General features: G+C 49.5%; 1 protein-coding gene across 6 annotated transcripts in view; it reads left to right on the forward strand.

Annotated features, from left to right (window-relative positions):
* Positions 1-21,668, forward strand: part of NCOA1 (nuclear receptor coactivator 1) — a 313,251-nt gene that overhangs the window by 281,368 nt on the left and 10,215 nt on the right. For all 6 annotated transcript variants that reach the window (XR_014509245.1, XM_083432484.1, XM_083432488.1 and 3 more), the window contains 5 exons: positions 4,586-4,712; positions 12,078-12,246; positions 13,905-14,228; positions 15,489-15,590; positions 20,700-21,108. Coding sequence is in view for 5 of the 6 variants with exons in the window: in XM_083432484.1 (XP_083288610.1) it covers positions 4,586-4,712; positions 12,078-12,246; positions 13,905-14,228; positions 15,489-15,590; positions 20,700-21,108 (1,131 nt within the window). In the remaining variant the exon portion in view is untranslated. The remainder of the gene's footprint in view (positions 1-4,585; positions 4,713-12,077; positions 12,247-13,904; positions 14,229-15,488; positions 15,591-20,699; positions 21,109-21,668) is intronic.

A 21,668-nucleotide genomic window follows, 5' to 3' on the forward strand; every position in this document is an offset into this window, starting at 1 on the left:
CAGGGACCGAGCAATGGGAGCTCACCCTGTCACAGGGATTCGAACCACCGACCTTCTGATCGGCAAGTCCTAGGCTCTGTTGTTTAACCCACAGCGCCACCCGCATCCCTGTTTAAAATGGTATAGAATGTTAACCAGCCCAAGGCCCGGCTGAACAGGAATGTTTTCACCTGGTGCCTAAAGATCTGAAGATCACAGGTCGGTCTACCCACATGATGTAAAACCATGCAGTTTAAACCTTCAAGAAACCTTAAAACCTCATAGGAATTCGAAACTGAGATGAATTAAACTAACAGACTCAACTCCCTCCAAAGGGCCTGAGCAAATAAACGTGTCTTTAAAAGTCATGCTTAACCTGCTAGGGAAATAAGCAGCCTAGTCAGCCCAGCATTAGTTCTGACATGTTAAGCAAATGCCCCCCCCCCTTCCAGCCTGCCAGCTCCGTCTTTCACCCTGAAGCAAGGCACAGGGGAGAATGGCAGAGCTGTGTTGAAAGTCAGCGCAGGGAAGCAGCTTCGCTGCAGAACCCAGAAAAGTCAGTTCCTATCATTGTCCCAGTTAGCAGGACGGGGAGATCAGCTCCGTGGCATTCTAAACGTGTGTGGAAATCTTTAGGAATTACCCACAGCCTTAGCAGTTCCTGCACATCAAATCCCAAAGGCCCTCATTTTGTCAGTGTCGCCACATCTGGGATATCGGCACTCTCGTTTGGGGAATTGTGCAACAAAGAGCCTCTTCTGATGCGCTCCTGTATTGCCAAAATCCGCAGATAGCAGAACTGAGTTTGAATACAGAGTTTCTGACCATTTCATCCGCTGCCAAGCCGGTCCTGCAGCATCAAGCACCCACAACCATCAGACAGATGAAAGAGGTTTTCGGTATTTCTAAACACTACAAAACCTATGATGCAGTGTGAGCCGGAGGGAATACTCAAGCACTCCATGACCGCCACACCCAAGCAGCTGCCTATGCAAGCAGCCTGTCCTTTGAGATTCACTTAGCTCAGCCCCACCCCTATCTCTCTCTCACCACTGAGAGATCGAAGCAAGATCTGATAGACTAAGCAGGGCAGACTAGAGCAGGTTGTTTTCATCCGACGAAAATGAAATTGCCTGCATTTGGCGTCTAGAGCGTAAATATTCATGTCTGACAAACGGATCAAATTGGTTCTTGATTTACAAAGGAAAGCCTCTTCTAAACTCAGTGTATGTGGCAGAGGCATAGATTCTGTTTAGATATTAACTGAGCTAGAGGTTATCCGAGCATAGCAGGGCTGATGTTAAAAAAAAAGCTTTAGCGTTAATATTTTTTTTAAAATCAGATATAAAAGAAATCTAATACAGTGGACGCTCAGGTTGTGAACGTGATCCGTGCAGGAGGCATGTTCGCAACCCGCAGCGCCGCGTCTGCGCACGCGTGGGTTGTGATTTGGCGCTTATGCGCAAAGCGCGATTTAGCGCTTATGCGCATGCACAAGTGCCGAAACCCAGAAGTAACCTGTTCCGGTGCTTCTGGGTTCGGTGCGGTGCGCAACCCAAAAACGCGCAACCTGAAGCGTCTGTAACCCAAGGTATGACTGTATTTTTATCTGGCTCGCAAGATGACTGCTCATAAAAATAATCTGGTTGAAAGTTTATTTACTTGGTTTCGTTTTTTTAAAACAAATGGCAAGAATGGTAGATCTGTGCGTCCTCAGAAGAAAGAATGTTAGGAAACAGCTATGCTGTCTCAGACGAAAAGGCTACCTAGCACCGCGTTCTGTCTCCAACTGCGGTCAGTTAGGCCGCGATCCAGCATGCTCACAAGCAAGTTTTGGTCTCCTGGAGCGACTGTTTTTAAAACACACACAAACAGTGTTGGTACAGGGGGGGCAGGTATACGCCTTGTCTTTCACGAGCAGCGAACAACTGGTTCTCGGAGCTTAGAAGGGAAAGGACGCCATGTCATTGTTCTTGCTAGCATGTTCAGGAAGGATGTTTGGTTTGGCCTCTGGAAATGCAAGATGCACAGCTGAGATCATCTCCGGGTTTGCTTTCCAGTTACACTTCCCAGGGGCAGCTGGGCGGGCGACACCCTATGGGTGGAGTGCGCACCTGAGCCACTCTCCCCCCATGTGGCGCATATCCTTGCTCAGCTGTAAATTGGCAGCGCCGCTGCTGTTGCCAGTGCTCCCTTTATTTTCCCGTTGCCGGGCAACCCTCTCTGCTGCATAGCCAGCGCAAGAACAAAACCTGCTCTCTCTGGTCGACTTCGCTCTCTAACCCAGGGCTGCGGCGCACACTTTGCGGGTTCTGCATTATCAGCAGTGTTGCCCGTCCACGGGAGGAGAATTTGACCCCCAATTTTTCAGTGCCCTACCCTATTAAAAAGGGGTGCGGGTGGCACTGTGGGTTAAACCACAGAGCCTAGGACTTGCCGATCAGAAGGTTGGCGGTTTGAATCCCCGTGACGAGGTGAGCTCCCGTTGCTCAGTCCCTGCTCCTGCCAACCTAGCAGTTCGAAAGCACACCAAAAAGTAGATAAATAGGTACCGTTCCAGCGGGAAGGTAAACGGCATTGCTCTGGTTCACCAGAAGCAGCTTAGTCCTGCTGGCCACATGACCCGGAAGCTGTACGCCTGCTCCCTCGGCCTTTAAAGCGACATGAGTGCCTCAACCCCAGAGTCTGGCGAACCAGAGCAGCGCACGGAAATGCCATTTATCTTCCCGCCAGAGCGGTACCTATTTATCTACTTGCTCTTTGATGTGCTTTCAAACTGTTAGGTTGGCAGGAGCTGGGACCGAGGAACAGGAGCTCACCCCGTCATTGCAGGGATTCGAACTGCCGACCCTCTGATCAGCAAGTCCTAGGCTCAGTGGTTTAACCCACAGCGCCACCCGCGTCCCTATAGGATGCCCCTATTTTCGTTGTAGAAATGTTGGAGGGAATGCTAGTGGTTTAGATTTGGGCAACCAATGTAGACCATTCAGTGCCTTTGGCAACCCCCGCCTCTTCTCTCTTATCTCACACATACTAAACACAGTTTTCCCATCACTTTGGCCCATAATTAAGAAGAGAATTTGCCACCCTGGGTGGAAGTTTTTGAGCATTTTCAACATTGCTTCTGATTGGCTCATCCCCGCTTGCGGGGATTTGAAACGATGTCTCTTGTGGAACTCTAAAGGCCCTTGGAAGGATCTCTTAATGCATCGGCCAGTTAATTGGCAGTCCGCAGCAAACCTTTAATGCGGCTTTGTCTCTCCCATCCTGGGCAGGCAGAGCCATCTGGATGAACAGGCCTGCGCTCATTTAGATTTCGCCCTGCACTGCCTTTTCAACTTCTTACACCGGGCGTGTGACTGAAGAACACAAATTGAATTCAATTTTAAAATAATAAAGCTTTTACATTGGCAGCCTCATTAGCCCCAGTTAGTCTTGGAAATATTATTCCTTAAACGTGTGTGTGTGTGTGTGTGTGTGTGTGTGTGTGTGTGTGTGAAAACACTTCAGTTTAAAATGAGGCTCTTTGAAAAGGAATATAAGTCTTGTTCACAGATTTCTCATTTTTCAATGTCAACACAAATCCTGATGCACTGATGTCTATCTCAAGTTCTCGTTTTCTCTCTCTCTCTCTCTCTCTCTCTCACACACACACACACACACACTTTCCTGGTTTTGTCATTTCAATAACAATAATAGCTTATTATTTATTATTTATATCCCGCCCATCTGGCTGAGTTTCCCCAGCCACTCAGTCAGCCATCATCATCATCATTATTATCATATTTATTTATTTGATTTCTACACCGCCCTATACCCGAAGATCTCAGGGCGGTTCACATAGAATATCAAATACATAAAATCAAAACAAAACCAACAAACCAGTTTAAAAAACACCAAAAGAGCCAGCATTTCTTAAAAAAAGGGTATAGGATGTAGATCAACTCAGGCAAAGGCCTGGTTGAAAAGGAACGTTTTTGCCTGGTGCCTAAAGGGTGTATAGTGAAGGCGCCAGGTGGACTTCCTTGGGGAGAGCATTCCACAGATAGGGAGCCACCACAGAGAAGGCCCTGCTCTCGTGCTGCCACCCTCCTGACCTCTCGTGGAAGAGGCACATGAAGGAGGGCATCAGAAGATGATCTCAGGTCCGGGTAGGTTCATATCGGAAGAGGCGGTCCTTGAGGTATATGATGATGATGATGGTGGTGGTGATGATAATTTATTTATACCCCACCCATCTAGCTGGGCTTCCCCAGCCACTCTGGGTGGCTTCCAACAAAATATAAAAATAGAGTAATCCATCAAACATTATAAGCTTCCCTAAAAAGGGCTGCCTTCAGATGTCTTCTCAAAGTCTGGTGGTTGTTGTTCTCTTCGCGATCCTGAGCCATTTAAGGCTTTATAGGTCAGAACCAGCACTTTGAATCGGGCCCAGAAACTAATCGGTAGCCAGTATAGTTGGACCAGGATTGATGTAATATGCTCAGAGCATCATGGTCCGGTGAGCAACCTGGCTGCTGAATTCTGCACCGGCTGAACTTTCCGACCAGGACAGGGTGGGATCCTGACATTTAACTCCTCTTCTCTCCTCCCTCCATCCCCCCAGGATTGCCTGAGCTGGAACTGGGAGTCACAGATCATCAGTTCGGTCAGCCAACAATCGGGGAGCAGATCCCGTGGGCGGACAACCCCATGACCTCCATTAATCGGGGACCTATGAGCAAACCGGACGAGTAAGTATAGGGGTTTCCCCACCCCCACCCTCCCGTTGCTTGTTGGAGATTCCAGGCAGGGTTTATGGGCAGATCATAGAATCATAGAATCATAGAGTTGGAAGAGACCACAAGGGCCATCGAGTCCAACCCCCTGCAAGCAGGAAACACCCTCAGAGCACTCCTGACATATGGTTGTCAAGCCTCTGCTTAAAGACCTCCAAAGAAGGAGACTCCACCACACTCCTTGGCAGCAAATTCCACTGTTGAACAGCTCTTACTGTCAGGAAGTTCTTCCTAATGTTTAGGTGGAATCTTCTTTCTTGTAGTTTGGATCCATTGCTCCGTGTCCGCTTCTCTGGAGCAGCAGAAAACAACCTTTCTCCCTCCTCTATGTGACATCCTTTTATATATTTGAACATGGCTATCATATCACCCCTTAACCTCCTCTTCTCCAGGCTAAACATGCCCAGCTCCCTTAGCCGTTCCTCATAAGGCATCGTTTCCAGGCCTTTGACCACTTTGGTTGCCCTCCTCTGGACACGTTCCAGTTTGTCAGATGTCAACATGCAGCTGGCCATCCTGGGACCAGCTTTGGAGGCAAATATCCAGGCGCAATATCCGCAGGAGTTTTTCATTTCGTTTCATCTGTTAATCACTTCTCGCGAGGCATCTTGAAACAATTTCCAGTATAATGGCACACATAAAACAGTATCAATATATAAAAGCAGCTAGAAACAATTGCATATTATAAACATATATATACATATATATATATATATATGCTATAAATATAAAAACAGATTCAGATCCAGGCCAGAAACTGGGAGAAAGATTTTTGCTCCTTCCACAGTCTAGCTGCTGCAGTGGAGCTCAGCCCTGGTCTGGCTGAAGGCTTCCTCACACTTCCCCCTGGGGAAAAGCACTTTTTAGCACTCAGTTGGAGCAAACGGCATTTCAGGTTTTCTCCAGATAGACGTTTTCCCCGGTTTAGCCCTAGGAAAGGGCGCAGGGCAAGAGGGAAACCGCTCAAATTCTTGCTTTTCTAGGCATAGGGCAAGCGGAAATGTGGGCAAGCTCTTAGTGCCGCTGCATCCAGACCTGGCCTGGTGGCCTGTCTCTCCCCCTCTCCCCACACAAACTAGGATATATAATCTTGATCTGGTCATCTTGACTTCCCATTTACAGTTTGCCTGGGGGAGATAAACCGCCAGCCCAAGCATGGACAAAACGGCTAAGCCAGAGCATTTCTTAGCCCCAAAGCTATTGCTTCTGTAAGTTCATATCCTGCTTGAATTGAGAGACAGCACACAACTTCCTTCTCAGCTTGCAGCTACTGCCCATGCCAACACACCCCTCTGCCGCGGTCCTTGTCCTTGGATAGGGAAAGAACCAATTTTCTCACTGCAGTGGGAGAGGGGGATTGGAGCAGGGAGCAAACTGCTGTCTTGGGAAGGCAGGATTTTCAGGACAGAAACCTCCTTCTCCTCCCTCTCCCGTCCCCTTAACAAGGAACATAAAACTGTTTTGGAGCAGGGAGGAGCTCGGGGGCAACCAGGAGGAGCCCCAGTCCATTAGCTCCCTTGAGCGGGACAGGATCCAGTTTCAGGTTCCTGGCCCGGCGCCCCGGTTTTGCTCTTGGCGAGCCGCCTTGAAGCTAAGATGGAGCTCAATGCACAGAGTTCATTACAATCCCCTTTGTTCTTAGCCAAGCTTTCCCTAGAGGGCTGTGATTGGGGCTTGCTGCAAGATTTGTGCCGAGCGGGACTGGGCTGGGGGGGGGCGTAGGCGGGGGGGACGACAGCAACTGCTCCCTTCCTTCTTCTCCGAAGGTCTCCTGCAAGGAGCCCCCACAGCAGGGCATTCTGAGGACCAGCTGCAGCAGCCATAGGAAGTCTTGTGTGGGGTTTTCCCTCTATATTTCCCCCCTAGACTTTGGCTTAGGGGAGGGAGCAAGCTGGTTATTCTGCGTTATGCGGGATTGTTAACCGAGGCTAGGAAATGTGAGTAGGTTGGGGGGGGGGATGAAACTGCTTCCTCCATAGTTAACTTCCCTTTCTTTTGTAAAGTGCGGTGTTTAATTTCCTTGCTGTTTGGTGGTCTCTTTTACTTCAGTAGCTTCCATTGCCTTGGTGGGCGACACCTCTAGGACAGGGTTGTTTAGGATGTGACCTTAAAAAACTGTCCTTCACCCTGATCCCATAGTTTAAAAGGTAAAGGGACCCCCTGACCGTTAGGTCCAGTTGCGGACGACTCTGGGGTTGCGGCGCTCATCTCGTTTTATTGGCCGAGGGAGCCGGCGTACAGCTTCCGGGTCATGTGGCCAGCATGACTAAGCCGCTTCTGGCAAACCAGAGCAGCGCACGGAAACGCCGTTTACCTTCCTGCCGGAGTGGTACCTATTTATCTACTTGCACTTTGACGTGCTTTCGAACTGCTAGGTTGGCAGGAGCTGAGACTGAGCAACGGGAGCTCACCCCGTCGCGGGGATTCGAACTGCTGACCTTCTGATCGGCAAGCCCTAGGCTCTTTGGTTTAACCCACAGTGCCACCCACGTCCCATAGGATAGAGTGGGTCATAAAATATCAACGCATAAACCTGTCTGAATAGCTCAGGCTTCCCTTGTACATCTGGAGCAGGTCTCATCCTCATCACACAGCTTGGCTCTGCAGTTTCAGGCATCTTGGACCATTTGCTTTCCTAGCCTCTTTCTTCTCTCAGTCACATGCCATTGCTTGCATTATGTGGGAGGGCTTTTAGCTATTGGGGGCTGGCTGGGGCAGCCTGGGAAGCAGACCTTCAAGCATTGGCCTCCATGTCACCTCCATGATTAGGTCCAAGTCCACTCTGCTAAAAACAAACCGATATTTTACACTTGCAAAGAAAAGCAGAATTCTGTGGCTCCACCTTGCGTAATTATGAATTTGCATGGCCCATTCTGCAAGCGTTTGCCGTCTTGCTTGGTTTTTGTTAATCCAATTTGCCGGGCATGATGGAAGGCCAAGAGGACGTTTGACCACTGGGTGAAAACCTCGCTCAGCCCCCATCTGGCTTCTGAGCCTTCAGCAGGCGTCAGCCACTTAAACAGGTTTTTCACAGCCATACAAAGGAGCCGTGCTGAATTAGAACACAAGGCTCGGTCCAATCCGCCACTCATGATTTCAGAAGTAGCCACCCAGTTGCTTCCAGGAAGCCCATGAGCAGGGCATGAAGCCTGCAAAACAAACACACACACACACACAGAGAGAGAGAGAGAGAGAGAGAGAGAGAGTGCCCTCCTTCAACAGCTGTTCAAAGGTGGACTGCCTCTGAACATGACTGTTCCATTTAGGTATTGTGACTGGCAGCCATTGATAGACCAATCTTCCTCCAAGAATTTGCCCGATCCTATTTTCAAAAGCTCCCCTTCATGGATCACTGCAGATGGGGACAGTAGTCACGAAATTAAAAGACGCCTGCTTCTTGGGAGAAAAGCAATGACAAACCTAGACAGCATCTTAAAAAGCAGAGACATCACCTTGCCAACTAAGGTCCATATAGTTAAAGCTATGGTTTTCCCAGTGAGAGCTGGACCATAAAGAAGGCTGATCGCCGAAGAATGGATGCTTTTGAATTCTGGTGCTGGAGGAGACTCCTGAGAGTCCCATGGACTGCAAGAAGATCCAACTTCTCCATTCTGAAGGAAATCAGCCCTGAGTGCTCACTGGAAGGACAGATCCTGAAGCTGAGGCTCCAGTGCTTTGGCCACCTCATGAGAAGAGAAGACTCCCTGGAAAAGACCCTGATGTTGGGACGATTGAAGGCACAAGGAGAAGGGGACGACAGAAGATGAGATGCTGGGACGGCATGAGTTTGACCAAATGGCAGGAGGCAGTGGAAGACAGGAGGGCCTGGCGTGCTCTGTCCATGGGGTTACGAAGTCGGACACAACTAAACAACAATTTTAAAAAGCTGTTACTAAGCCTGTAGCCGCAAAACTTGCCAGTTGCTTCATGCAAAAGCGCCTATAAGAACTTGAAATGTGCTTTCCCACCCTTTTCCCCCCAGGAAAAGCTGAAAAGAGCTCAGGTGCCACGTTCTGCACTCCCACAACACACTGGCATTTCCATGGCGCTGCCCCTGACGCCATGCATGTGACTCTCTGTGCTTCTAGCTCAGCTTTCCTTGCACGTCTCACCAGTCGTCCTCTCTGGATATCTGGGAAAAAACATAGGATCCTGAACCACCAGGGGACTTTTGCCTGAAAATTCAGGTTCTGATTCACACAAACAAGCATCAATGCACACATGGCAGAAGCTGGTTTAGGGAGCCTTCTGGCCAAGTAATCATTGTGCAAATCTGTCAGTTTTCGCTACACCTCCACAACACATGCTGGAGCCATGTGCCGAGCTGCTCTTTGGAAGAGCTTGCCTCTCAAGCAGCCGTCACGCCGTTGTGTGTACAAATTCAGACAGAAGAGAACCGTCTAGGTCTCCTTTTTGTGTTCCAGACCATCTACCAGCTTGCATCCATCCGCATGAATAATAACCTGGCCTTTCTCCTACTTTGGATGCTAGAAATGCAGGAGGTTTTTTTCCCCCTCACCCTTAGCATTTCTTTTTCTTTTTTTAGATTTATATACAGCTCTTCATCTTAAGATCTCAGGGCAATTCACGGAATAAAATACAGGATAAAAACAAGTAAATAAGTAAAGCAAATAAGCAGAACGATTATCCCCCCTTCCCACAGACACATTTTAAAAAGCTGTAGAATATTTCGTGGTGACAGCAGCCACAAAATTAAGAGACGCCTGCTTCAATGGAGTAAAGCAATGACAAACATAGACAGCATTTTAAAAAGTAGAGACATCACCTTGCTAACAAAGGTCCGTATAGTAAAAGCTATGGTTTTCCCAGTAGTGATGTATGGAAGTGAGAGCTGGACCATAAAGAAGGCTGATCGCCGAAGAATTGACGCTTTTGAATTCTGGTGCTGGAGGAGACTCTTGAGAGTCCCATGGACTGCAAGAAGATCAAACGCATCCATTCTTAAGGAAATCAGCCCTAAGTGCTCACTGGAAGGACAGATCGTGAAGCTGAGGCTCCAATACTTTGGCCACCTCATGAGAAGAGAAGACTCACTGGAAAAGACCCTGATGTTGGGAAAGATGGAGGGCACAAGGAGAAGAGGACGACAGAGGACGAGATGGTTAGACAGTGTTCTTGAAGCTACAAACATGAGTCTGACCAAACTGTGGGTGGCAGTAGAAGACAGGAGTGCCTGGCGTGCTCTGGTCCATGGGGTCACGAAGAGTCGGACACGACTGAACGACTAAACAACAACAGAATATGAATCAGCCCAAGGCCTGGCGGAAGAGGAACATTTCCGCCTGGCACCTGCAAATACATGATGAAGGTGCCAGGCAAACCTCCCTGGGGAGAGCATTTCCCAAAGGGGGAGCCACCACAGAAAAGGCCCGTTCTCGCGTTGCCACCCTCCGGACCTCACCCTTTCTGTTCAACCTGGTTCTACATTTCCTGCTCCTTCTTTAGAGCTGGTTTCCATCAACTTATTATTCAAGTGTATATTTTAAAAATTCAGAGTGTGAGTACAGAAAACATGCACCTCATGCAGGTACAATGCTGTTAAAAGGCCAGAACCTCCTCTGGTTCCACGTTGAGTGTAAGCTCAGCCACGAGCCCAGGTTCGATGGTTGTTGTCTTCTTCTATCTGAACCAATCACTGAGCTTGGTTTTTGTGTCTCGCCGTTTGCAGCCCCTGAATCTCCTTGGTGGGAGATCCCTGTGCCGTTGGCTGCACACTTTGCAGACAGACAGTCCTATAGAACAGGATCAGTGCACCTTGGTGCAGAATATTAGCTGTGGAACTGTAGCGAGGGAGAAGGCAGAAGCGATGCCTTTTTATGGACCAGTTCTAAGTTTCTGCTGCTCTATCCGTGTCTTCCCTATTCTTCTTTCTTCTCGTGCCATCAACCATGTGCATTGGCAGCCGTGGGGTTAGGCTGGATATCCCCACCCTGTGATTTACATGTGGTGCTCATCTGGAGCAAACTGTGTAGACTTGCTGACTCCTCAGGAAGTTCTGACATGGCGGGAGCGACCTCTGGCTTCCTGACTCTTTCCAGGGAGCATGATGTCCTTGCTCCTGGTGATGTCAGGCCCAGCCACCCCTTTGACTTCAGTTAGCCCCATCATCAGGATTATTACACTCCCACACAACTCTGAGATTGGACATAGATCGCAGGGAGGGAGTGGGGGCACGAGCGAGAGAGTGAGGGGTAGGGTTCTGCTTCCTTCTAGCTCTTTTCTCCCAAGCCTGTCCCCAGTTCTTAGAAGCTGTTGTTCTTATCGTGACACCTAGAACCAGCTGGGCACTTCATGGAGGTTGTAAACTGCAAGGGAGGCATTACCAGGGGCTGGCAACATGGACTCAGGAAGCAGGCAGTGCAGTGCAGCAGTTCTCAACCTGTGGGTCCCCAGATGTTGTTGGACTACAACTCCCATCATCCCTAGCTAGCAAGGCCAGAGCTCAGGGATGATGGGAGTTGTAGTCCAACAACATCTGGGGACCCACAGGTTGAGAACCGCTGGTGTAGTGGTTAGAGTACTGGACCAGGCTCTGGGGGACCAGAGTTCAGATCTGTCCAAGTATTGGGTTCCAATTACCTGTCGAAACCGTTTTAGTATGCAGAGTAAGGCAACATTAAGGGGTTGAATCTTGGTTAGAGAGAAGACTTATCCCTGTTACAATCGCGCATGCAAGCGCGCACACACACACACACACACACAGATGCTTGTAGGTAAGGAAAAAAGCAAAGTCGTTCATTGCAGGAAACATAACTTGGATAGAAAAATTCCCAGTTCTAGTCTAACGAACTAGCCTATAGTGGAACAAGGTCGTCCTCGTTGGCTCCTCTCAGAGGGCAGAACAGTCAAGGGGACTTTAAAGAAGGATGGGGCGGATTCATGGAGGAGGAGATGCTTCTGTCTGCAGGGGTGGTGCCCCTCTGCTTAAGTGATGCTGGGGACGAGCCCACTGTCTTCATGCCTCGCTTGTGAGCTGCCAGAGACATTTGGCTGGCTTCTAACGGATACACAACTGCAGAGCCAGGCAGGTGGAACCTTAGTTTGTATTGCGTTCATCGGAATACTGCACAAACATTGGTGGATAGGGTTCATTGGTCTTTGCAGGGATGGGAGGGGGTGAAAGTTGCCCCCAGATTTTTGGAAACCGCAAACTAACTTTATACACAAGAGCGCACTGATGGTTTTCCCCTTGCAACCATCTGCATTAGCAGATGGGCCCATATCAAAGTAAACTGGTTTTTCTTATAGACAACCGAGTGCCTTTCGATTGCGTCACCTTCCTCGTTTGCACCCCTACAGCCATTGCATCACTTCTCAGCTCGATGAGCTCCTGTGCCCTCCCACCACCCCGGAGGGGCGAAACGACGAGAAGGCTCTTCTCGAGCAGCTGGTGTCCTTCCTGAGCGGCAAAGACGAGAACGAGCTGGCAGAGCTGGACCGAGCGCTTGGCATCGACAAACTGGTCCAGGTAGCAAGCTGCCTCTTAGATGGTAGAGCCCCGGGGCCTTCTCCTGTTTGCTCCTTCAGAAGGCGCTCCAGCACCCAGAGTTCCTGCCCAGGGGGTGGGGGTGGAGCGCTTGCTTGAAAAGTAGCAAAGAACAGGAGTAGCCCATGAGGCCCTTACCCTGTAAAAGCTGGAGTCAAAAGCCTCTCCCAATGCACCATAGCCTCTCTGTTACAGAGGCGTTCCTAAAGGTATCCACTCTTTCCTTCTTTGTCCCAACGATTTAGGGCATATCCACACTTAACTTTTGCCCCACTCTTTCCAAGCAGAGGTCCACGCTAAAAAGCTCTGTGCGTTGTTGTTTGTTGTTGTTGTTGTTGTGTGTTTTCTTTGCCCTGAGCTTTCCCAGTGCACACTTGCTCTTTAGTGCTCAATCGGAGCAAATGACAATTTGGGTTTTCCACGGATGACTATTTGCTCCGATTGAGCTTTAAAGAGCAAGTTTGCACTGGGAAAGCTCTGGAACAAAAAAAGAATGTGGGGGGGGGCACTTTGGCGCAGAACTTTAAAGCGAAGGACATCTAAGTATGTATAAGCCCTTAAACTCTGAGATGCTGATTCCACAAGTAAGATTCTACAAAGATGGAAACGCTACAGGCGTTATTTGATGATTTCGTCTAGTGCATCAGCTTCTGGTTGGTTTTATTACAACCTACCCATTCAGCATCACAGTTTGAGGCTGTGCCCACCAATAAAGGCTAGGGACTTGGTCCTGATGCTAAAGCTAAACTTAGTCCTGACTAAAGCTAAACAGATTCTCAGTTGGGTCAGTGCCTGGGTGGAAGCTCTCAAGGAGCCCTGCGCAAGTGCCTGGCTGCTCCATGAAACACACATGGAATAGAAATGTAATAGTTAACATTGGTTTGAAAGCCATGGTCCACCGGTTGACCATCTCCAAAGCACCCTGAAGTTTACCAAGGGTTGCATGAGATCTCACATAAAACGAGGAGGACGAGGAGTGGAAAACAATGAATGTTGAGGACTTCCAGGCGCAGCGGAAGATCTCTCCCTGTTCCCATCAGAACACACCTTTCATGGTTTCCAAGCTTTTACTAGATGCAGAACGCATTCCCAAGAAAGTGTGGCATGCCAAGAGCCGAAGTAGGAGGGGCGTGTGTGAGAGGGGAGGGTCTCACCTCAACAATAAAAGGAGCATGTGTGAAAAGGGGCACTGAACTGTGTGTCCCCCCCAACCACCACCCCTGCAGTTTATCTTTCCATATTCGGACGCTCCAGCCATTTTTCTCCCTTTGTGCTTCAGATGCCAGAAGTCGGCCAAAATCAAAGCCTCTCCTGCCAGGGGAAACCTGTCAGTGGATTATTTCTTCTAGTCATAAGCCACTTGTACACTACTTTTAAAAATAAATAAAAAATACGCCTAGGTGTTTTTGCGCATGCACCTAAAAGTGTTCTGGGTGAGCAGTTTTGTGAACACTTCTGCCCTGCAGAGTTGAGAGGGGCTGCCGTTCCCTGGCCAAAGTCCACTTTGCCGGTGTCTCGCCTGGGTTTGCAGCCGGGCAACAGAGAAGCAGCCCTTAAGGTCACAGAACGTGCTGCATGTGTTTGGAACCATGTCGGGACTCACGGTGGCCTCACGCTTTTGTTTCATTCTCTGTGAGCAGGGAGGCGGCCTGGAAGCGCTGACGGAGAGGTTTCAGCCCCAACAAGCCACGCCGCCGCCGCAGCATCTCATGATGGACCAGAAGCCGGGCATGTACCCACAAGCTTACCCCTCCGCTTCCCCCACCACCAACCTCCCCGGCCCTTTCCCCGGCATGGTCCGGCAGAAGCAGTCCTTTGGGTCGATGCCAGTCCAGGTGCCGCCGCCCCGTGGGGCCTACCCCACCAACATGGGGATGCAGCCGCGGCAGGCGCTCAGCAGGCCTCCGACAGCCCCCAACCAGCTGCGACTGCAGCTGCAGCAGCGGCTCCAGGGGCAGCAGCAGGTGAGCTCCCACCCAATGCGGCCGGTCCCTTTGCTTGCCAGAGCCCCGTGGCCTTTGGCTGGAGCCACGCCCTACTTGGCTGGTAGGCCTCCGTGTCGCTGAAGGGCACCGACGATCGCAGCATGGTTGCATCTCGCACAGGGGTTCGGTTCCAAGGGTTCCGGGCGTACACAAAAGTCACATGGAACCAAACTCCTTGGAAGCTCCCTATGGCTAGAAGGGAAAGGGGAGTGAGAGAGTCTCCACCTCCATCATTCTGCCCAGACACTGATGTCCAGCTCCGAGGGCCTTCTGGCAGTTCCCTCCCTGCGAGAAGCGAGGTTACAGGGAACCAAGCAGAGGGGCTTCTCAGTGGTGGCACCCGCCCTGTGCAACGCCCTCCCATCAGATGTCAAGGCAATAAACAACTATCTGACTTTTAGAAGACATCTGAAGGCAGCCCTGTTTAGGGAAGTTTTTAATGTTTGATCGCTTTTCATTATTATTATTATTATTATTATTATTATTATTAATATTCTGTTGGAAGCCGCCCAGAGTGGCTGGGGAAATCCAGCCAGATGGGTGGCGTATAAATAATAAATTATTATTATTTCCTCCAGAAACCTAGGGGTGCTTGTGCGAGGTCTCACCAGAGCATCCCACAACCAGCATGCTCACGTGCCTGCCTTCCCCCCGCCCCAAGCAAGCCAGGAAGTTTAAAAGCTCTTTCCCCACCAGCGCAGAAAGAGATTTCAAGTTCTCCACATTGCTTGCATTTATTGTTTGTTGTTATCAAACTTGCACAATTTCAGCCAGCCTGCCTTCAGTTGTGTATGGTTGAAACCGTGCTATTTAAATGTGCATAAGGTTCAATTGTGCTGTATTTTAAGGACCTTGGGGCCATTTTGGGGGAGTGGCTGGAGGGACCACTGAAACACGCTCTGTCCAGCTGCCAAGGGCTCCCTGGAAGATTTGGTCCAGGCACGGCTGCATCTCTCCCTCCCTTATCTTGCACAGCTGCTTTCATCACTGGGCTTTCTCTTAACATGCAAACAGCCCTCCTGGTGGCCGTTCCTGGGTCCAGAGCACCAGAGCAATAGATGTGGAGGGAAAGGGAGCATTTTGTGTGTGCAAGGTGCAAGAAAACCCCCCCCCCGAGGTTTTCTTTCTCCAAACCTCTCCTGGAGGTTCTCTTGCAGCAAGTGTTGTTAGCCAAAGGGCAGCTGTGCCCAAACGGCAGCCTGTCACGCCCTGAGGTCTCCCTTCTTGCCTTCTCTGTAGCTGATACACCAAAATCGGCAGGCTATCCTGAACCAGTTTGCGGTGAACTCTGCAGGCGGCATCGGCATGAGGACAGGAATGCAGCAGCAGATGGCGCCACAGGTAAGCGATGCCTTTGTGGCCATTGGGGCCAGCACAGCTGAGGTCCCGTATTTCTAGAGCTTGGCACCAACCAGTGGCGGGGTTGGAGCTACACACACACACACGCACACGCACACACTGTTTAATCCGGAAAAGGGTGGGCTTTGCTTTCTGCCTTCTTTGTTTATTCTAGTAATTTATTTCATAAAATTTAAAACATTTGAAAAGTTAAAATAAGGTTAAAAGCAGATTATGACTCACATCGTCCTTCTAGACATCTGGGTAAGCTTGCCTGAACAGAAATGTTTTTATCCGGCACCAAAAGGAATACGGTGGAGGCAACTGCCTGATATCAAGAGGCAGGGAGTTCTAAAGGGTAGGTTCTGCCACTCTCGAAGAACGGGTGTTACGTGGCACTTGCAACAGGACCAGTTCGACTGTTCAAAGTGATCAAGTGGGCACAGTTAGGGTAAGGTGATCTCATAACTAAACTGGCCCCTAGTTGTTAAGGGCTTTGTATACTGATAGTAGCACCTGGAACTTGGCCCAGTAGCCAAATCAGCAACCAGATTTCTCTAAGGTTTTGTGACTTCAACACAAGAACGACCACCAATGGCTTATGCGCAGTGATCGCTTCTTCACCCAGCGACCACCCCTCTTGAATCAGTATGCTTGATGGAGGGATACGCCAATAGATAATTTTTAAAATGGCTTGGCTTCCAATTGGTTCAGAATGGTCAACTCTGGATATATCAACTAAGTGTAGCACCAGCAGTGAAAACGGCACATGTGTTGCCAGGAACCACTAGGAAAGGAATTAGAATTGAGAGCCAGTGTGGTGTAGTGGTTGAGAGCGGTAGTCTCGTAATCTGGGGAACCCGGTTCGCGTCTCCGCTCCTCCACATGCAGCTGGTGGGTGACCTTGGGCTGGTCACACTTTTTTGAAGTCTCTAACCCATCGTTTGAACCAAATGGCCTGTACCTTTAAAAAATAATAATTCACCCTATAGTATATAAACCTGTGATTGGAAACACCCTGTATCAGTCTTTAACATCAGCAGTAACATCTAGACCATGGGAGCATTTTAGCCCTGCTCTTGAGTTTATTTAAAATCTAAAACAGCTTATCTTGTATTCCTTTCTTTGAATTTCTGCTATGTGGGTTTTTTAAAACCTTTTTTAAAACCTTTTTTGTAAAGGCAATACTAGAGTTTTCACAGCTGAGTCCTCAACACCAGAGAGCCAGTGTGGTGTAGTGGTTAAGAGCGGTGGACTCATAATCTGGGGAACCGGGTTCGCTTCCCTGCTCCTCCACATGCAGCTGCTGGGTGACCTTGGGCTAGTCACCCCTCTCTGAAGTCTCTCAGCCCCACTCACCTCACAGAGTGTTTGTTGTGGGGGAGGAAGGGAAAGGAGAATGTGAGCTGCTTTGAGACTCCTGAAGGGGAGTGAAAGGCGGGATATCAAATCCAAACTCTGGATCAGGCCAAAGGAAACAAGGGAGCAGAACAAGGACATTTCCCCCGCCTTCGGTTTCCAGCAACAAGCATTCAGAAGCACTGCTGCCCCCCATGAATTTCTCCAGTCCTCTTTTAAACCACCCCAAGGGCTCTTGCAACATTCTTAGCCAGTTCTTGCTTGCAAAATGTGGAGAGTCTCATTGAGCTGGGCAAGAGGAAGCGGAAAGGAGTTGGGTTGAGTTTCCAGCCGGCCTGTTGGGGGGAGGGATAAGCTTGTGGGCTATAAGGCATGGGATTGTAAAGGAACGAGTATACATAGTCATAGAGACAAGGGGCAGCTGTTCTTCGAGGCAAGCAAGCTGCTGGTAGGAGCAAGAGAAGCAGCTGGTGTATCTCCACACTTTTTTTCCCAAGCTAGCAGCTGCACCAAGCACAACAACAACAGAAAGCAGGAATATTTGCTCACGGCTGCTCCACACCACAGCTGAACAAGGAAGAGACCTTAAGGTTGCAGCGGTGTTGCTCCAAACTGACTTCTGCCTCTCTTAAGAACATCTGGGGCTGCCTGCTGTGCCTCTGCCCTGGCAGATCCTGTCGTGTGATGGGCAGGAGGCAGGAAGGGAGGGTGTCCTTATGCTCAGGCCCCGCTTGTAGGTTTTTCCCATCATGGGCCTATGTGAGAACAGGGTGCTGCTATGGGTGGGCCAGTGGCCTGGCCCAGCAGGCTCTTCTTAAGTCCTTACTGAGCTTGGGAAGGTTTGTGGAGGACACTTTCTCAAGTCACAGGGCAGAACTGTGATCTTTCCATTCTTTGGTTGTGTTCCCCCCCCCCCCAAGTGTCTGCACTTCCAGGCTCCTGGGCTATTTGCACTATATCTATCTATCTCAGTGGCGTAGCGTGGGGGGTGCAGGGGGGCCCGGCCGCACCGGCCGCAACATCTGGGGGGGGGCGCGCTCACACTCGCAGCTCTCTGCCCCTACCTGGCTCACTCACTCTCTCTCACTGCAGTGCTGGCTGTGTGAATCCGATCCGAGCCGCCAGGTCGCCGCCCACTGTGGAGGGGAGGGTGCCAGGCGTGCGGTGCGGTGCGGAGAGAGAGCGAGGGACTGTCTGGGGGAGGGACAGTGCAGCGGGGGGGGCGCAAATTACTTGCCTTGCCCCGGGTGCTGACAACCCACGCTACGCCACTGATCTATCTATCTATCTATCATCTATCTATCTATCATCTATCTATGTTTGTTTATTTGCATTTCAAATCAAATGCACTCTATGTGGGGCTACCTTTGAAGGTGACCCAGAAACTGCAATTAATCCAGAATGCGGCAGCTAGACTGCTGACTGGGAGTGGCCGCTGGGACCACATAACACCGGTCCTGAGAGATCTGCATTGGCTCCCAGTACGTTTCCAAGCACAATTCAAAGTGTTGGTGCTGACCTTGAAAGCCCTAAATGGCCCTGGTCCAGTATTCCTGAAGGAGCGTCTCCACCCCCATCGTTCAGCCCGGACACTGAGGTCCAGCGCCGAGGGCCTTATGGCGGTTCCCTCACTGCAAGAAGCGAGGTTACAGGGAACCAGGCAGAGGGCCTTCTCGGTGGTGGCGCCTGCCCTGTTTAACACCCTCCCACCAGATGTCAAGGAAATAAACAACTATTTTACTTTTAAAAGACAACTGAAGGCAGCCCTGTTTAGGGAAGTTGTTAATGTCTGACATTGTATTGTTTTTAATATTCAGTTGGAAGCTGCCCAAAGTGGCTGGGGAAACCCAGCCAGATGGGCAGTGTATAAATAAATTATTATTATTATTATTATTATTATTATTATTATTATTATTATTACAGTCACATACCCAACATACAACATAAAATCGAGATTCCAAAGAATCTCCTGGACTTCCCTCCTCCCCTTTGTGAGTCCTATTAGTCATTTCCTCCTGTATCTTTTATGATAATCCAAATCTTTTACATCTCCATTATGTCCAAAATTCACCATTAAACTACAAGTGTTGTTCCAGTCCTGCTAACAGTTTTAACTGTTTACAATGGTTTTTAAGATAAATTATAAAATTTTCCCCATTCCTTATTAAAGTTTTGTTCTTCCTGATTTCTGATTCTTCTGGTCATTTTTGCCATTTCAACGTAGTCCATCAACTTGATCTGCCATTCTTCTCTGGTAGGGACTTTATATTCTTTCCATCTCTGAGCTAGTAGCATCTGCCTGGCCGTGGCTGTGTACATAAATAGTCTTTTCTGCTCTCTTGGGATTTCGGCACCTAAAATTCCTAAGGCTTCAGGGGTTTTTTAGGAAATGTTACTTTAAACATTTTTTTCAGTTCATTATATATCACCTCCCATAATTCTTTTCCTGCCTTACATGTCCACCACATACGATAAAAGGTGCCTTCTTTTTCTTTACATTTCCAACATATATTTGACCCAGTTTTATACATTTTTGCTAATTTACTGGGAGTTAAATACCAGCAGCACATCACTTTCATATAGTTTTCTTTCTGCGTATAACACGCTGTGAATTTTAAATCCCAATTCCGTTACGTCTCCCATACTGTAAGTTGCATGTTATACCCGAAATCTCTTGCCCCAGTGTATTATTACTGATTTAACCTGTTCATCTTCTGCATACCATTCTAGTATTAGTTTGTACAGTGGTACCTCTGGATGCGAACGGGATCCTTTCCGGAGCTCCGTTCGCATCCAGAAGCTAATGCAACCTGTGTCTGCAGGTTCGGTGCTTCTGCGCATGCGCGTGCATCATTTTGAGCGTCTGTGCATGTGCGAGTGACGAAACCCGGAATTAATGCCTCTGTTACTTCCAGGTCGCCACGGAGCACAACCCAAAAATATTCATCCCGAAGCTACTTCAACCCGAGGTATGACTGTACAGTGGTGCCTCGCAAGACTAAATTAATCCGTTCCGCGAGTCTCTTCGTCTAGCGGTTTTTTCGTCTTGCGAAGCAACCCTATTAGCAGATTAGTGCTATTAGCGGTTTAGCGGCTATTAGCGGCTATTAAAGGCTTAAGGGATTAGCAGATTAGCTGCTAAAAGGCTATTAGCGGTTTAGCGGCTTAGAAAAAAGTGGTGGGGAGCGGGAAAAAATCTCAAGACTCGCAAGACATTTTCGTCTTGCGAAGCAAGCCCATAGGGAAATTCGTCCTGCGAAGCGCATCGAAAAACGGAAAACCCTTTCGTCTAGCGGGTTTTCCGTCTTGCGAGGCATTCGTCTTGCGGGGCACCACTGTATTAGTTTGTACAGTGGTACCTCTGGATGCGAACCGGATCCATTCCAGAGCCCCGCTCGCATCCAGAAGCTAATGCAACCTGCGTCTGCACATGTGCGAGTTGCGATTCGGTGCTTCTGCGCATGCGCGTGGCATCATTTTGAGCGCATGCGCGAGTGGCGAAACCCGGAATTAATGCGCTCTGTTACTTCCGGGTCGCCACGGAGCACAACCCAAAAATATTCATCCCGAAGCTACTTCAACCTGAGGTATGACTGTACATTGGAGGGGGTGGTAATTTTGTTTTGTTCTCTACAGCTCTTTTTTTCAAATCTGGAGGTTTCATTTTAAAAAACCCCTCTGTTTGCTCGTCTCTCTCCGTGCCACCTTCCTCGTCCCCTAATCTCTTTGTCTCTTCCTCCTTGTCCTCCTCAGCCGCCCCTGAACGCTCAGATGCTGGCCCAGCGCCAGAGGGAACTCTACAGCCAGCAGCACCGCCAGAGGCAGCTGATGCAGCAACGAGCCATGCTGATGAGGCAGCAGCAAAGCTTCGCGGGCAACCTCCCCCCCTCGGCCGGGGTCCCCGTGCCGCTGGGGGCCGGGCGCCTCCCCCAGGCTCCCCCGCAGCAGTTCCCCTTCCCCCCCAACTACGGTACGAGCCCAGGAAACCCCCCGACCTCCACCAGCCCTTTCTCGCAGCTGGCCTCCAACCCCGAGGCGGCGGCGCTGGCCGGTCGCAACAGCATGGTGAACCGGGGGATGATGGCAGGAGTCGGAGGAGGGCAGTTCGGCCCTGGCATGAACCCTCAGATGCAGCAGAACATCTTCCAGTATTCGGGATCAGGTGCGTCCCGGGGCTGGGCCTGCTTAAGGGGGTGGGAGGGTTGGAGTCTGCTCCGTTGTGCCTTACTCAGAGAGAGAAGTGAGAAGCTAATGGTAGTCCGGCTACTTTTTCCTCTCCAAATTCTGGGCAGAAAATGAGGGTTTGCATCTCTCCTTATGGACTGTTCCGCTTCCGGCTGCACGCAGAGAATTCAGAAGGCTGGGAAGGTTTAAGAGGGCCTTGTGTGCTTCTTCCTGCTTTGTCTAGTCAGATACGATAATCTTTATTGTCATTGTCCCATACAGAACAATGAAATTGAAAAATCTACATAAGACATTCAAAAACCCACAAGCCTGCTATCCCAGCCTGGTTAGCACCCTAAAAACTCTGATACCCCATTTTTAAATACAATATACTCTCATAGAGACTCCTTACACTGCGTTTAAAACCAAAATCGCATTTGGGTAGAAACACTTTCTCAGGTGGCTAGTCCTGGTCTTTATAACCCTGGACCTTCTTCCACAGTTTTGCAAGGTTTTCTGTGCTTCAAAAATCCTGCAACGCCTGTTTGGTGTGAGATG

Source organism: Podarcis tiliguerta, assembly GCF_965153285.1.
Source record: "Podarcis tiliguerta genome assembly, chromosome: 3".
NCBI classification, from domain to species: domain Eukaryota; kingdom Metazoa; phylum Chordata; class Lepidosauria; order Squamata; family Lacertidae; genus Podarcis; species Podarcis tiliguerta.